At 33.6% G+C, this 15977-nt stretch overlaps 1 protein-coding gene across 2 annotated transcripts; it reads left to right on the plus strand.

Moving 5' to 3' along the window:
* Positions 1–4615: 4615 nt before the first annotated feature.
* On the plus strand, positions 4616–9262 carry LOC121220288 (organic cation/carnitine transporter 7). Of its 2 annotated transcripts, XM_041099938.1 has the most exons (6): positions 4616–4758; positions 5680–5951; positions 6124–6361; positions 7703–8219; positions 8294–8496; positions 8814–9262. In XM_041099938.1, the coding sequence occupies exons 2-6, from the start codon at positions 5680–5682 to the stop codon at positions 9033–9035; spliced, it is 1452 nt and encodes a 483-aa protein (XP_040955872.1). In that variant the 5' UTR covers positions 4616–4758; the 3' UTR covers positions 9036–9262. The 2 variants fall into 2 exon arrangements, with proteins under 2 accessions (XP_040955872.1, XP_040955873.1); XM_041099939.1 differs by lacking the exon at positions 4616–4758 and having other exon boundaries at positions 5816–5951; positions 6129–6361.
* Positions 9263–15977: the final 6715 nt, after the last annotated feature.

A 15977-nucleotide genomic window follows, 5' to 3' on the forward strand; every position in this document is an offset into this window, starting at 1 on the left:
CATGAGACTCCTTCCGGTTTAAGTTCGTCGATGCCGAATGAGCCACAAGATTTTTCCTCTATGTTTGCCACACCCCCACGTGCGCCGAATGATGATGTTGGTCGTCATGAACACCCAGATGGTAACCGTCGACCTCCAAATAGGTATACCCCTAGGACCACACCACCGAACCATCAATTTTAGGGGTTTATTGCACTTTTTGTATAAATTTAATTATTCTAATTTTAGGTATGCTTACTAGGAACTTTTTTGTATAAATTTAATTATTCTAATTTTTCATTATATTAAAGCTGAATTTAAGGTTAAATGCCTCCATTTTCGATATAATTTTAATAATTCCAAATGTCATATACTATTTTATAACTTAATTTGGATACAATTTAAGCATAAGCATAAGCTGAATAATTTTTATTATTTCAAATGAATTATACTTTTTATAACACTACACATAAAAATTTTACATCATTAGGTCAATTTCGACCCGATCCGGACGACTGTCCAATATGCAAGTTTTGATGAGGGCATTTATTCTAGCTATGACCACTTAACCTGCATAATCCATAACGCTTACCGTCAGATTTCTCCCTAATGTCCATTTCATTACGGATTCTGCTTGATTGTGGATGACCTCTTGGATTCCTTCGTAGCCCTCTGTTTGGGAGAAGCTCGAAAGTCGTCGGAGGCACCTCCCACATAGATAGGTCAGGTAGGACGAGAAACTCATTTTCTTAGACATGCAATGTGCGCTCGAGTGTGTACACATCATCGACATATTGTTCAACATTAAGGTTCACTTTAGCACACGCTGCCACGACATGTGCACATGGATAATGAAGTGTTTCGAACCTCTTGCACTCGCATCGTCTGTTCCGAAGATCAACTCCATAGGACCTAGTTGGTATACCAGGTCGACGACTGATGGTCTCAGTAACTCGAAACATTTTCAGTTATCGTGAATATATTTCTACATTCATTGACCTTGCCATCCGATGATTTGCAACCATTGCATCACTGGCATGTTCAACAAATACGTGTCCTGCCTCCATCTGGTTGACTTGTTGCTGACCCATTCTTGGCATTAAGGTAGCCAACCTGTAGAATGTAGCAGAAAAGACAGATGCAATCGGAAGATGACGTGTTTTCAACAACACAGCGTTGATCCCCTCCACTAAGTTTGTGGTCATTTGGCCATAACGAAAGCCCTCGTCAAAACTTTGAGCCCATTGCCACGGCTCCAACGTGCCCAACCATTGTCGGAAAGATGTGTTTGTTTGTCCCTCCATGTAACTCTTAAGTCGAATCATTCTTTACTGGAAAATATATGGCTCTAACTCGTACGCTGCATACGTATTAAGAAAAAATAAGTTCTAGTAACTCGATAACATAAAACATTACAATTTATATTGAAAATATAAGGTTATCATTTACCCATTGCCACGACTTGTCTTTTCCAGTCTGCATTCTTATAATCTTTGTAGAAGTTAGCCGCAATGTGACAGATGCAATAAACGGATCTCCATGGCACACCGGAACGCCTAATTACTGCAATTAAACCTTTCCCTCTATCGAAGATGATGCAAATGTTATCGTTGCTAATAACATACCTCCGTAGTTTAGTGAGGAAGAATTCCCAAGACTCCAAGTTCTCTTTATCTATAATGGCAAATGCTATCGGGAGCACGTTTCTATTGCCATCTTGAGCAACCGCAAGAAGTAGGATCTGTGTATATTTTTCATATAGCCAGGTCCCATCCACCTGCACAAATGGCTTGCAGTGGGGAAATGCCCGCACACATGGTTCAAACGTCCAGAACATCCGATGGAAAATCTTTTTTCCCGGCTGTAACTGGTCATCCGGGCCGTAATAAGGCATTGTCTGTAACTCAATCACAGTCGCCGGTACGTACTCCCGCGTAACAACTATCCATCCTTGTAGCTCGTTATACGACGAATCGTAATCCCCATACAGTTACTCCATTGCCATCTGTTTAGCTATCCATGTCTTTCGATATGATACTCGATAGTGGAATCGTGCTTGTATTTCGGTAATCAATATCGAAACTTTAATGGTCAGCATGTCCTTCACCATTGGCATGATACACGTACAGATAGTTTTCGAATCAAGTTTTCCATAATCTTCTGTCATATGTGTTGATGTGCATGTATGAGGACCAACAAATTTTCGTATCTCCCACATCTGAGAACTTTTAATGAATGTAGCTTGTACCCGCCAATTGTAACCTTCCGCTGCCTTCCAACACTCCCCAATATATATTGTCGGAATAGATACTGCGACTTTATAATCCACTAATATGTTCATGTTGTACCGTTTAATAGCAAATACGCACTCTTCTTTACAGCTGAATCTCTGGCCTATGAATAAATAACTCATCATGATCAGAATTTACGGCCAGCCCGTGAGGATGAACTATTTCAAGGTACTCCGGGAACTCAGCTACATACGTTGCGTCGGGGTCTATGAGCGAATGTGTGGGCCAAGATTATTGTGTATCAAAATATGCTGCATCTGGTCCCAGATCGAAGAAGCGTTAATGTTTCCATCGTTGTTGACATCTTCATCGTCAAATCATCAGGTACATCGTCCACATCGAGATCATCGTCACTATCGACCTCTTCCTCCAAATGATTGCTACCACCTTCTTCTTCACCACCAACCACATCAATATCGGGCGTAATATTCAGATCGATACTGATCCCACCCATAGTCGATTCACTATCAACGTATGATATTGGAGCCACCATCCACGGTTCTTGAGCTCCATGTTCTTCATCAGATGCATTGACATCTTCATTTTGCTCCATACCGGCTAACTCAGCAAATAAGTGAATCGGTGCATTCTTGTCACTCCCATTCCCACAGTAAAGAGCGACCATTGTCTCCACGCCTTCGTCGTCTACAAGTTCCATTTCGGTGAATTTGACCGAATTTGTCGAAACTGGAAACTTGTAGAAAATTTTTGATATCCTTCTCCCACAACGTCTAAGAATTTTTGCATTAACCCTTGCCTTCATTCCATCCAACGAGATATTTCTATTAAATCTCATTGCTATTTGTTGCCGACATTCAAGTACACATCCCACACTTGTTGTCAAGATGACTCCATCGAAATAAACGTATACAAAAAAACTTATCATCCATCTTCAATATTCAATCTGTCAAAAAAATAAACAAAATCTCAAAAAAATCTCGAACGGTAAATAAATTACTTAAATAAAAAAATTAATGTTTCAATATGCAATTTTTCATCCTTAAGCTCATACTTTTTCAGTTATCATTTTGTACATGAACAACGTTTAACCACTAATCCTAATAACTAACACAATAACAATAATAATAGTTTTATACTCAAAATAATACTAATAATAATAATTAGGGTTTTACTAAAAATAATAACTAACCATAATAATAATATTAGTTTTTTACTAACAATAATACTAAGTAACATCTAAACCCTAAAAACTAATAATAATAATAATACTAACTAAAACTATCAATTTGAGTTTTTATTAATCTTAATAACTAAACTAACTACAAAAAATAATAAAAATTAAACAAAAAAACATAACAACAAGATAATCAATTATTTTAAAAAATACTTTTTTTTCTCTTTTTTTTTTCTCTCTTTTTCTCTCTTTTTCCGGCAGCACCTCCTCTTTCTCTTCTTCTTCTTCTAACATAAGTGGTGCCGCCTATGGGAAAGGCACCTTTAGTGCTGCCTATGGCACCCCCCCTCCAGTGTCTTGTCACGTCAGTCGTAGCCTTTTTTTTCTATTTTATTATTTTTTTGTATTATTTTGGTAAATAATAAAAAATGTATAATATTTTGGTTATTTTTTTTATTTTTTATTATAATATTTTAGTAAAAATCTCTAAAACTATTGTCAGTAGCGAGAACTCAAAAAATGTATCATATCGAGGAGAAGAGAAGTCACTTTTCATCACCATGCCTTTTTTCTTCTTCTTTTTCTAATTAGTTGTAAGGGCCCAAGGTGAAACCAGCCATTTTGAGGTGAAAAGTGATGGAGACAGATAAAAAGGGGGAATGGGTTGGGTTTTTAAGGAAAAGAGGAACCATTTTCTTACTCTTTTAATATGACTTCCCCCCTAATACCAAATAACCATTGGTTCAAAAGGATTTCAAATTATTGAAGCAATCCTTAAATTTCTAACATTTCAAAAATCCACAATAATTATTTCATTAAATTTTAATTTATTATTTCACCTTCTTTTTTTTACATTTAAATTAATTTAGCATAAAGATGAATGTGAAAATTAAGTTATCCACATGGCAACATGTGATTGGTTTGAACATGAAATCACAAAAGAGTAGAATAATTCAAATATGAAAATGATAACTTGAGTATAATAGAGGGCTAAAAGAGACATTAAGTATACCTGGAGCCTTTTTTGTCTCAAAAAGTATATCGTCCCAAGAATCGGAGTTCAAATTACATTGATGTCGAACGGTGGCTCAAATTTATGTGGATTATTTTCACAATTTTTTATTTCTTTTATTGTTTAATATTTTCTATATTTGTCTTGAATTGAAGAAAATAAAAATAAGGTTATGAAAACAGAGGGAAATTTCGAAATTGTTAAACACGTCTAAAATTGGTTATGGAAAATCTTAGAACCAAACCATTTCCCTTTTTAAGCACACACAAATGTGATCATAAAGGGCAGAGAGAAATAGATTTTTTTATAACGACGCTTTCGTTTTCCTTGTCTTTGAGAAGGTATTTTTTTTTTTGAATTTTTTTCTTCGTTTCCATGTTTGAAAGTTTGCAAGGAAGTTTTTTTTGTTTTGCTGATTGTGTTTGTTTCGGATTTTAATAATATAATTAAAACTGACAAGCTTTTAGGAAGGTGAAAAAATCTTGCAATCTTTCTAGAGAGTTAATTCCAGGTTTAAGGAAAGGGATTTTTTATGTGATTTTGAAAAGATATTTCTGGATTCCTTTTTTTGCAAAGATTGGAATAGAAGAATTTATGGTTGCATTTTGAAGAAAAAAGAAAATTTGGAGGGTTTTTCCCCCGGAAAATCTCAGTTTCCGTCATATGGTTGAAGTTGGGAGTTCTTTCTCTTATATACGAAATCTTTGAAAAAAAGGTTTTGAATTTTGCAATTATCTTTTTCTAATTATCTTTTTATTTATTTTAAAATTCTCCATTTTTTATAAATTTATTTTTCCATCTTAAAATTAACTTTTATTTTAACTCGATGTTGAATTAATATTATTTACTTCAATCGTTAATATTTTATTTGCATATTTTTTTGTCATTATTCATATAATTTTACAATTATGATTGGAATAAAAAAATGAAGACAAAAATCTTGTAAAGGATCAATTTCTACTTTTTAAGTAAACGAATCTTAGGGTCTAATCCAGGTGGAAAGTATCAGAAGGTTTTAAATATGCAAGTTGCGTATGTAATTTTACTCTTTCTTTTTTCTTTTTTTTCTTTTTTAAATTTAAAACTGAGAAAAAAACTTGAGGGAAGTTAGAGCTACTAACATGGACTTTTCTGTTGTTGCTAGTTGTTGTGTGTGCTTCACTGTTGTTTCTTGCTTCATTTATTGGTGAAATAGGTGCAATTGTTGGCCTATATACATATACACATTATATTATGACTAATTCATTTCTTGAATTGCTTAGATGGATAATGAACAGGTTGGTTTATATACGTTGGATGAAGCCCTTGAAAGCCTGGGGTTCGGGAAATTCCAAGCATTTGTTCTTGCATACGCGGGGCTGGGTTGGTTTGCTGAAGCCATGGAAATTATGATTCTTTCCTTCATCGGACAAGCAGTTAAGTCAGAGTGGGGACTTTCCTCGAGTCAGGAGAGCTTGTTAAGCACCATTGTGTTTGCTGGTATGGTAATTGGAGCCTACGGATGGGGTACTATATCGGATACGTATGGAAGGAGGTGTGTCCTTTGCTTTTATCTAAATCATGAATCCTTAATCATGCCTTTTAGTTTTATTTTCTATTTCTTTCCAGTAAGCATGTCTATAGTTGAATGTTGACCAAATTGTTGTTCGACTTTTGATTGTTGTTTCAATCTTCTTTAACCCTTTATTTAAATTTGCTCCTATCAGGACAGGTTTTCTTACTATATCTATTGTAACTAGTGGAGCTGGATTCTTGAGCACATTCTCTCCAAACTATTTATCACTTGTTATTCTTCGAGGTTTCGTTGGTTTTGGCCTTGGTGGCACATCTGTATTCTTATCCTGGTTTCTGGAGTTCGTTCCAGCTTCTAGTAGAGGCATGTGGATGATTGTATTTTCAACTTTTTGGACATTTGGATCAATTTTTGAGGCAACTCTTGTTTGGGTATGTCTATTTTCTATGACACAATTTAAGGCTATCATTATCATTGCTTTTTCTCCCTCCACCTAAAGCTAGGGTCTTTTAATTTTATCTCTTTACCTTATGGAGGCTCAGATCTCACGTTTTTGTAAACTAAAAAAGGTACAACGAAACAGACATGAAAGTATAGGTGTTAGATGTTAACTTTTCACCATGAAACAATGATACCAAGGTGTGCAACCATGATACTTGTTGCTGAGTCATGGTCCAAATTAAGTGTCCTGCAGCACCATAATCAGGCACATAAGAAGCAATTCTAACATATGCTTCCCTTTGGCTTCTTTAGTTTTTGATATCTTTCTGTCCTTTCAATAACCAGAAGAAAAAATGGCAATTCAGCTGTGCTTACAAGCAAAAAAAAGGAAAAGGAAAGAAATTATACAGTCCAACTTCTTGTGTGATATTATGCTAAATTGTAGTTGTTGGAATGCATTTGGCAATACAGGCGAGCACTTTTTTCGTAGTAAAACCCATCAATCTTAAGCTTATTCGATATCATACAAAGAATTTTCTTTGTCCTGTATATATTAATGATCTTGTTTAAATTAGTGCCTTCACTCCGGCCAGTACTAGCAGGCAAGCACTTTTTTCGTGCCCTGTGCTTAGACAAGTTTACCATTTAGGTTTACAAGTGCTTTTCAAAAAGTGCTGCGAAAGTTTGATAGTGTTTACTATTGCTGTCAACAAGAGCTTTTGAAAAGATAATGTCTAAAGGTTAGAACTAAAAATTTTGCCTTTTTGGCTTGGGTTAAGATATTGATTTAAAATCAAGCTTTTATATGAAAGCTACTTGTTCACCAGCTTTTTTTTTTGTTGTTTAAAATCATGATTTAGGTTGAAAAGTGCTTTTCAACCTAAATGGTTAACAAAGCCTTAGAGTGGTGAAAGGGTCCTAGCTAGCATTTAGAGTTTGCCCTGTGCCTTTGACAACTTCAGCTAGAACTTTAATTATTCAGTAAAATTCCATGTAACTGGATCCCTCCCCTCCCCTCTCCTGAACCTGTTGCTCAAAGCTCATAGAACAAACATAGATGCTTGTTACTAAAGTGTTATTCCCTATTATGCTACCTCATCAATTCTATCAGCATAGAAACTTATCTGAGCATTGAAAATTTCTTGAATATTGAACTTAGGTGTTGCTAGCTAGCTACTAAAAGTTTTTTCACTGTTAAGTTTGAAGTTTTAATTCAAGGACCTATGGACATTTGAAAAATATGGATTTCCTGTTCGTGCAATGAGAAAATTATTGACACAAATTTTACTTTCAGAGTGTTAGAATGATTTTGTCTTTTCTATCTATTACAGATTGTCATGGCTAAATTAAACTGGAGGTGGGTACTTGCATTGTCATCTGTGCCATCTTTTGTTCTGCTTTTTTTGTATGGTGTTGCACCTGAGTCTCCAAGATACCTATGCATGAAAGGTAGGACGGGTGATGCACTTCGAATCCTAGAGAAGATAGCTTCAGTGAACCGAACAAAACTTCCTGCTGGTGTCTTAATTTCTAGTAGATCAACTGACAAGGCTGAAGAGTCTACCCCGTCAGAAGATAGGATCCCATTACTCCCCTCACTGAGTAAAAGTAGCATGCAATCAAAATTAGGCTTGTCGTCATTTTTTATGCTTTTCTCGTCAAAATTAATTAAAACAACTGCGCTCCTATGGGTATTATTATTTGGAGATTCATTTTCATATTATGGTATCATATTGCTTACCTCAAAGCTAAGTAGTGGAGAAAGTGGGTGTTTCCCAACTATTCAAAGCAGTGGATATCTCCTAGGTGATAGCCTCTATGTAAATGCATTCATCACTAGTATCGCAGGTATTATGGCTCATTCTCGCATTCTTCTTTATGCTTTGTTTTGAAATAAAATTTGACCTAGGTTTATGTTGCAGAGCTTCCTGGGCTTTTTTTGTCAGCATTATTGGTCGATAGGGTTGGCCGCAAGCAGACCATGTCAATTATGTTTGGCTTAGCATTTATTTTCCTTCTTCCACTACTAACACGTCAGTCTGCTGTTTTAACTACTTGCTTATTATTTGGAGCTCGCATGAATGCCATGGCAACCTTTACTGTCGCCTCTATATATGCCCCTGAGGTAAGCCCATTTAATATTTTATCTAAACTTAAGTGAGTGGTTTTAAGAGGGGTTGTTTCAACACTCCCTAATTGCCAATTTCTTCATTTTAAACATCACTAAGGCTTCGTTTCTTTTTTATTTTCATGTTGGTGTTGGCTTAACAGGAATTTATTAATGGGGTTGGTTGTCAAGTGTTCTATTAGAACAAGACAATGAAAGAGTTGATAGAAAAACAAATCTCCTTTTTTGTCTGATTTGGCCACATATTTTGTTCCCTTTTAATCTTTGTATGCGTTCCTTGTTGATTTCAATATATGAAATCTCCTTTTGTGTAGTTATATCCAACCTCGGTGCGGACAACAGGTGCGGGAGTTGCAAGTGCTGTGGGAAGAATTGGCGGTATGGTATGTCCTCTTGTTTCAGTGGCACTGGTGAATGCGTACCATCAAACAGAAGCTATTGCTATATATTTGGCTGTTATAGTTGTTTCACTAGTTTGTATTCAACTCTTCCCCTATGATACTAAAGGACGAGAACTTAGTGATACTGCGTCCTGATAATACGTAATTGGTTTCTTAAGACAAGTTAAATTGTGTTGTAGGTGAGTACTGCGAAGATGCTATGATTGAGCTCTTCTTGCCAATTATACTGTAAAAAGTATACTGGTCATTGTTATGTACATTTTCCTACGACATAAATGTTAAAAGGGAAAAGAGGAAAAACACTAATCAATGGTGGTTGTATTTCCTTTTGCAAAAAAAACTATACTAGCTTTTGCAGATGAGATTAGTTGCTTTTCTTTTTCTTTTGTGATGCTCCATCAAGATATTCCAATATTTTTAAGTGCCATTCCTAGTTTAATCTATAATTTGTTCCAAGTCCCTTTTGCTATTTCAATTTTACGGTCTCGACTTTTTCTTATATTTTTTGGGGGGGGGGGGAGAGAAAGAGGGGAATGTTGAGGATTTAAACCCTAAACTAGGTTATTCAAGATTAGAATATATAAACTATAAGAATAGTCCTTCAACTATGCGATGCATTTTATTTATATTTTAATTTTATTAGTTACCATTAATTCAATAATGGAAGTCTAATGTAGACTTTTTTTTATTGGCCTAATAATAAATTTAGCCCTTCAATGTTTACACATTTTATCATTTTGATCTTAAAAAAGTTTAACAAAGTTAGCCTTCAATTTTACAAAATTTGACATTTTAGTCCTAATACTAAAAGACTCAATAAATTTGACCCTTGATGTTTACAAAAATTATCATTTTTAGTATATATATAATTTATATTTGTTTTGTTTTATTTTCAAGATTTTTAAATATATTTTAGAAACAATCACTACAAAACTGACGATGTCTATTAACTTTCATCTACCTTGTAGATAATGGTTGATTAATCACCATATAGTGAAGCCTCCTAGTCCTTAGCACCCTGACAATCAATGTTTGTGAACATAACTCACAATTCTATTATGATATTCAAGTCCTTATATACAACTAGATACACTTAATCACATAACGCCCCTACCATCAATCAATATTTGTTATGGTTCGGATAAAATAAAAATTTATTCTGCTTTAAACTACAACAATCAAGACTATTTTAATATCTGCGCAAATATATCAACTACCAATTCTGTGATGGGATTTAATATCTGCATGAATATTTGAAATACAAAAATATGAAACAATCATAACTGTAGTCAGATTTTTTTTTTTAGCAACTCAATCGGCCAGGTTTTGTTTTAGTCAAAAAATGTTTGTCCTACAATCTTAATGGGATGTAAAAAAAAAATTAAGATTAGAATTGAAATGATAAATTTTATAAATATTGAGGGTTGTATTTATTGAAATTTTTTAAATTTAGGTTCAAATTGATAGAATGTGTAAATATTGGGGGACTAAATTTGTTATTAGGCCAATAAAAAAAATTAACATTAGACTTTTGTTATTGAGTTAATGAAAGCTAATAAGAGCGTGATTAAAATATTTAATTTCGAAAAATTAAGTAACTAAATAAAAGTAATAGTTGGATGACCAAAATAGAACCAAGTGCATAGTTGGATGACTATTCTTAAAATTTACCCATTCTATTACCTTATATTTAGTTTAATGATTTGATATTTTTTAGGTCTCACACATTTTAATAAATTTATTTTTAGTTTTAGAGGGTTTGTTTTTATGAGGTTAATAAACGTTGCAAATCACTAAAATAAGATATTGTAGGCAGAAGAAGATTGGAGGAGTTGCTAAAGAGTAAGTGTGGAGGATTTGTTACCTTATTTTCAAGCCACAATTATAAAGATTCACATTAACCATTTCAAATATAAATGTTATAATTATAAGCATGCATTCAAGGAACCTAATTAATCATGGCATTATTGAAAGGCATTTTCCTTTAATGTCTCATTTTACAAAATTAACACTAAGTTTTACCTTTATCACTCTTAATTTATTTACCAATCTACCTTTTATCATATTAAACCCAACGAATTATTTTACACCACTTTCACTATCACCAAGGCATTATTACGACCCTTAAAACCTCGTATTTCTTAAGAAATTCACATTTACATATAAATTTTCAGTTTTAGCCCTCATATTTGGTGACTCTTGTGTTGAATGTGTGGAATATAACCATCTCTCACATCAATGTACACATCAAAGTACTCCAACAAACACAACGATATAAATAAGTCATAGTGATCCAACCAGCACACCAATATGAACGAATCAAAGCACCGCAACATATATAACTCGCACTCATTATATCCGTACAAATCTCTTATCTCATACCACAAGTGCTATCTATTCCTATAAGCATACCAAATACATAATGACTGAAAGACATGAAAATCACTAGGGCTAATTACAACTCACATATCATATAAATTCATTCAACATTGTTAGGATCTAGTGTCCTTAATATAGTGTATTCATCAATTTATACTTGTAATTTGTTAAACACATTGGTCTAAATAAAATTTCATTATACATTAATATCATTGTATATATCCTCAATGGTTTTTACATGCAAAGCAAAATGTAAGCAAATATTGGCCCATTGATTATCTAATCTTTAACTAATATTAAGTTGCATTATGTGGCCGGATCATAATTATATTAGTAGATAACTAAACAGTCTGTAGTCTAATTGAAACTGTGAAATCAATTGAAAGACTATAATTTCATCTATCAAGTCCATTGGGGAGATGATGCAAACCAGTGCTCGGAGTTGATGACGAGTTGCAAATGTTCCCAATCGCAAATTAAGAAGTACCGTAATTGAAAGCTAATTTTGAAATGGTTTTCAAGCTAGTCGGTTTTCAAAGGAAAATGTTGGATGGACAATTTGGTTAAGTGAAATTAAAAAATTAAGGTTGAAGGGTGAACCAATATTATAAATGAATATTGACCCTGCTCTTATGTCAACACTTAACAATTGATTGATTGAAATAACAAAACCATGACCCTCTATCTAAAGAGATAGGAACCAAACGGTATAGGGGTTGAACACCACACTTTGCTAGAAGTGATAAGTTCAAAAAAGAATCGGGTTGACACCACTAGACTTTAGCTAGATAAGTCAATCGAGTCTCAAACGAAGAAAGAGAGTTGAATAACTCACAATTTGCTTAAATTTCATAAAGAGTTCAAAGTTAAGTAACCCTCCAAACAGATTACAATGAGCTATTTATAGCTGTTACAAAATCCAGTCGAATGGACACTAAGTAAAAGCAAATTAAATCATCTTAGTTGAGCTAGCAGCCAATTAAATTGAGCTTTAATTTCTTGAATGTTTCTACTCCTTGAAGACGCCACCAGCCATGGCCATTGCCATTCCCGAATGGTCAGCTGAAATGGTTCAATGATTTACTTAATGGTCAGCTGTCCATTACTATGCCCGAACAGACTTGGTACTTTGTCATTTGGTTTTTCCAAACAGCTAATGTGAATAGACTTAATGGTTGAGTTGTGAGAGCATTGTATTCAATCAGCCAAGTGTTTAAGGCTTGAATTAATCCTTCCTTGAAGTTGCCGAATTCATGCACAGTAATGGTGGCAACCGAATGGTCAGTAATGTGAACACTTGGAAATGAATAGATTTAAGTGTGAACACCAGTTTTTGAAGGGTTGGCTGTGCAGCAAAGACTGAGTTCAATGTTCATCCATTCTCTTACCAAACAAGCACCTAGGAGAGTGTAGTGATCAACTTCAAATGCATGTACATTCAGGTGCATTGTCTCGCATTAAATATCTCCAATGAATCTAAATATACATGAAGGTTCAGCCGAACCTTAAGACAACCTGTAAGGATACAATAAACACTTGATTAATCACAAAAATAAAAAATGTAATAGACTAATACACATTTAAGAAAGCTGACTTCTTAACATGTATTAAATCTGTCCAGACATGAACAAGTTTAATAGGTCGGAAATAAACATGTATGAATGTCGTCCCAATTAAAACAAATAATAAAGCTGTATGAAATTGGACAGAATTAATAAGTTTAAAACATATTTAACATGTTCAAATTAGGACCTTTTTAAAGCTCAAATTAACTAGATAGAATCGAATTAACTATTTTATTCCAGCAAATAAACTTTGAGCTAAAACAAAATAAAATTGAGCTAGATTTGAGCTTGGAGAAGGTTGCATGGCACGCTCGAATTGTAATTCCATGAGTGATCGATAATTCCAGTAACCAACTTAACAATCTGAGAAATTAAAACTTCATTTTACATATGGGCCCTTCGTGCTTGGGCCAATTCCGATGTCGTCGAATTGTGTCATGACATGATGCGGCTGAGATCGCATCAGGAGATGTCTTGTCTTGGGTATCGGAGTGTATGGCTCTTGGAAGATAGAGATATAGATGTCATTGACTAGATTGACAATACATCAAATAAGACCCAATTTAAATTTATCCGAAATCTGTTTATAGATTTATTCACTTGTGATGTTCAGAGTGTGGCATATCTTAATTCTGAGTGAATGATGGACTATGTATGCTTGACTCATATACTTTAATGTAAATGAAAGTCTAAGTTCAAATAGACAAGGAACCGAAAGCTGCTACATTGGGTATGTAACTTCTAAATGTTGCAGCATCACTCTAAAACCATAGAATTCATAGCTAAATAAAGGATAAATGATATCCTCCCATAAGCATTACTTAATTGACTAAAAAGGAATGTGGCCACAAGTCATTTGTCATAAGACAAATGATTTAATTACTATGTGTTAGTAATTGAGTTTTTCATATCGGGAGATGTAATAAAAACTATGAAATAAAATAGGATCATATTGAGAGAACAAAATTTATCCCAAAAAATATTAAAGATATTCTATAGGGTAACACACTTATAACAAGGTAATTAGACAAGCACTTAATAATAGCTTTCGTAATGGTATATAATAAGAGAGACTTTTATCATGGTACTATATTGGAATGACTCCATGATTAAATAAGTTGTAATTAATAGGCGAAAAGTCTAAACTTAATTACAAATTATTTGAGCCATATATATGCCAAATCGGTCTCTCCGCTAGCTCGAGATAACCTAAAATGAATAGCATATAGAATCGAAAGGTTGTGGAATGAATTAAAACGATAGGTAAACGAAATAGATTGCATGTATCAATATCCGCAGTGAATGTGCTTTCTCACTAAGTACAAAAGATAACTTAGAAATTAATTTAATTTCTTCAAATTATTATTTAATTATCTGTAATTAAATAATTGAACTTTGAAGTAAGAAAAATTAATTAGTCATCATAAATTTGTTAAATAATGCCATTAGATTAATTTACTCATGGATTCTAATATAGTAAAGTTGTCATGACTTTAATGGAATTAGAATTGGGTTGAAAAGTTAATTTAGTTTAATTAATTAATTAATATTTTGGGTAATAGAAAATAGATATTGGGTTGAGTAAATTATAAATGATGGATAAAAGTGAAGATAACACATATAATTGTACCCAATACAGGAGATGAGTCTAAAAGCTTAATCCCATGTGTGAGGGGCAGTAAACACTAATCCGAATAAGTTTGTGTTGTTGCCCCTCTATATTCTACTTATATAGAATATTGTGTTTTTTATTAAAATATTATTAATTAATTAGACCTTAGTCGAACAAAACTCGTGTACCATTTCTCTATAAATAAGAACTATGAATAGACATATAGACATACTTAACATACACCTTTTGAACACCGAAATTTTGTCAAAAAATAGTGACAATTTATTTTAAAAAATTAATTCTATTTTTGCAAGAATACTCATAGTTTCTGATTTATAAAGAGAATTAACTTTCCTGCTGAAATTTAAATAAAGTTTTCATTTTGTGTGTTGATTCGAATAGTTTGAGCACATACTCAAAACAATTCGAAGGTTGAAGATAGCGAAGAATATTGATCAACTAAAAGCCGAGAAATGACCTAGATCACCTTCGCGCAAAGCACAAGTTGAATATCCTTTACCCAGTCTGGTCGCCAAACCCAAGCAATAGGATGTTACGAACAAATACCAAACAATTACATATAATTACAAAACTCAACTAAATATCATTCTATCGTATAAGAACAAATATATCATGCAATTAAATCAATTTCAGGTTAATATCGAGCTTACGAAAGCTTTAAACCAACCCGACAACAGACAAGGATTAAATTGAAATTAAAACAAAAATATGGTAAAAATATACAAACAGTGGTCACATGGCCGTGTCCCCTAAATGTGTGAAAATGTTAAGACTGTGTGGGATGAGACACACAGTTGTGTGGGCAAGCCATGTAACAGCCTGATGTTGTGTGGGTCAAAAGTGCAAACAATAAAAAATATGTCACACGGCCATTTCGTTGGGCCGTGTAACTCTCTGTAGTCGTGTGTAACAAAAATCAACCAAAACCAACAGGCCACACAGTCGTCTTATAAGCCATTTAAGGCACACAACCATCTTCTAGGCCATGTGTACCTAGAAAATACTTTACAAAATAAGCTATTCAACCTTAAATGACCGATGCCACAAGCTTCCATTTAAACCACATCTTAACCAATTCAAAAGTATCCAAATCAACCAAAATCATCATTTACATCAGCCACCCTAAATGTCTAACCAATATGTCACAATTGGCACATCAATAAAAAATTTAAAATCAACCAAAATACATATACATACCAACCCATTAAGCCTTCAATGACGCTTTCACTATCATCTAATCAAGCACCAAATAGCCATTCAAACAATCTCATGCTTAAGCATCAAGCTTACAAAATCATTTCAAACATACCTAAACTCAAAACTCATCTTTGTACACCTATTTTCTAGCATATCATTTAGACACCATCAAAGCAAGCAAATATATAAGTCAAACTTCTCATCAATATACCATTTTCATGACTAATGCCATCATACACATATTTACTTAAACATAAACTCAAAATGTCAAACTCACTCAAGATATAACATTTGCACAAGCTT

The sequence above is a fragment of the Gossypium hirsutum genome, chromosome D08, assembly GCF_007990345.1.
Source record: "Gossypium hirsutum isolate 1008001.06 chromosome D08, Gossypium_hirsutum_v2.1, whole genome shotgun sequence".
Taxonomy (NCBI): Eukaryota; Viridiplantae; Streptophyta; class Magnoliopsida; order Malvales; family Malvaceae; genus Gossypium; species Gossypium hirsutum.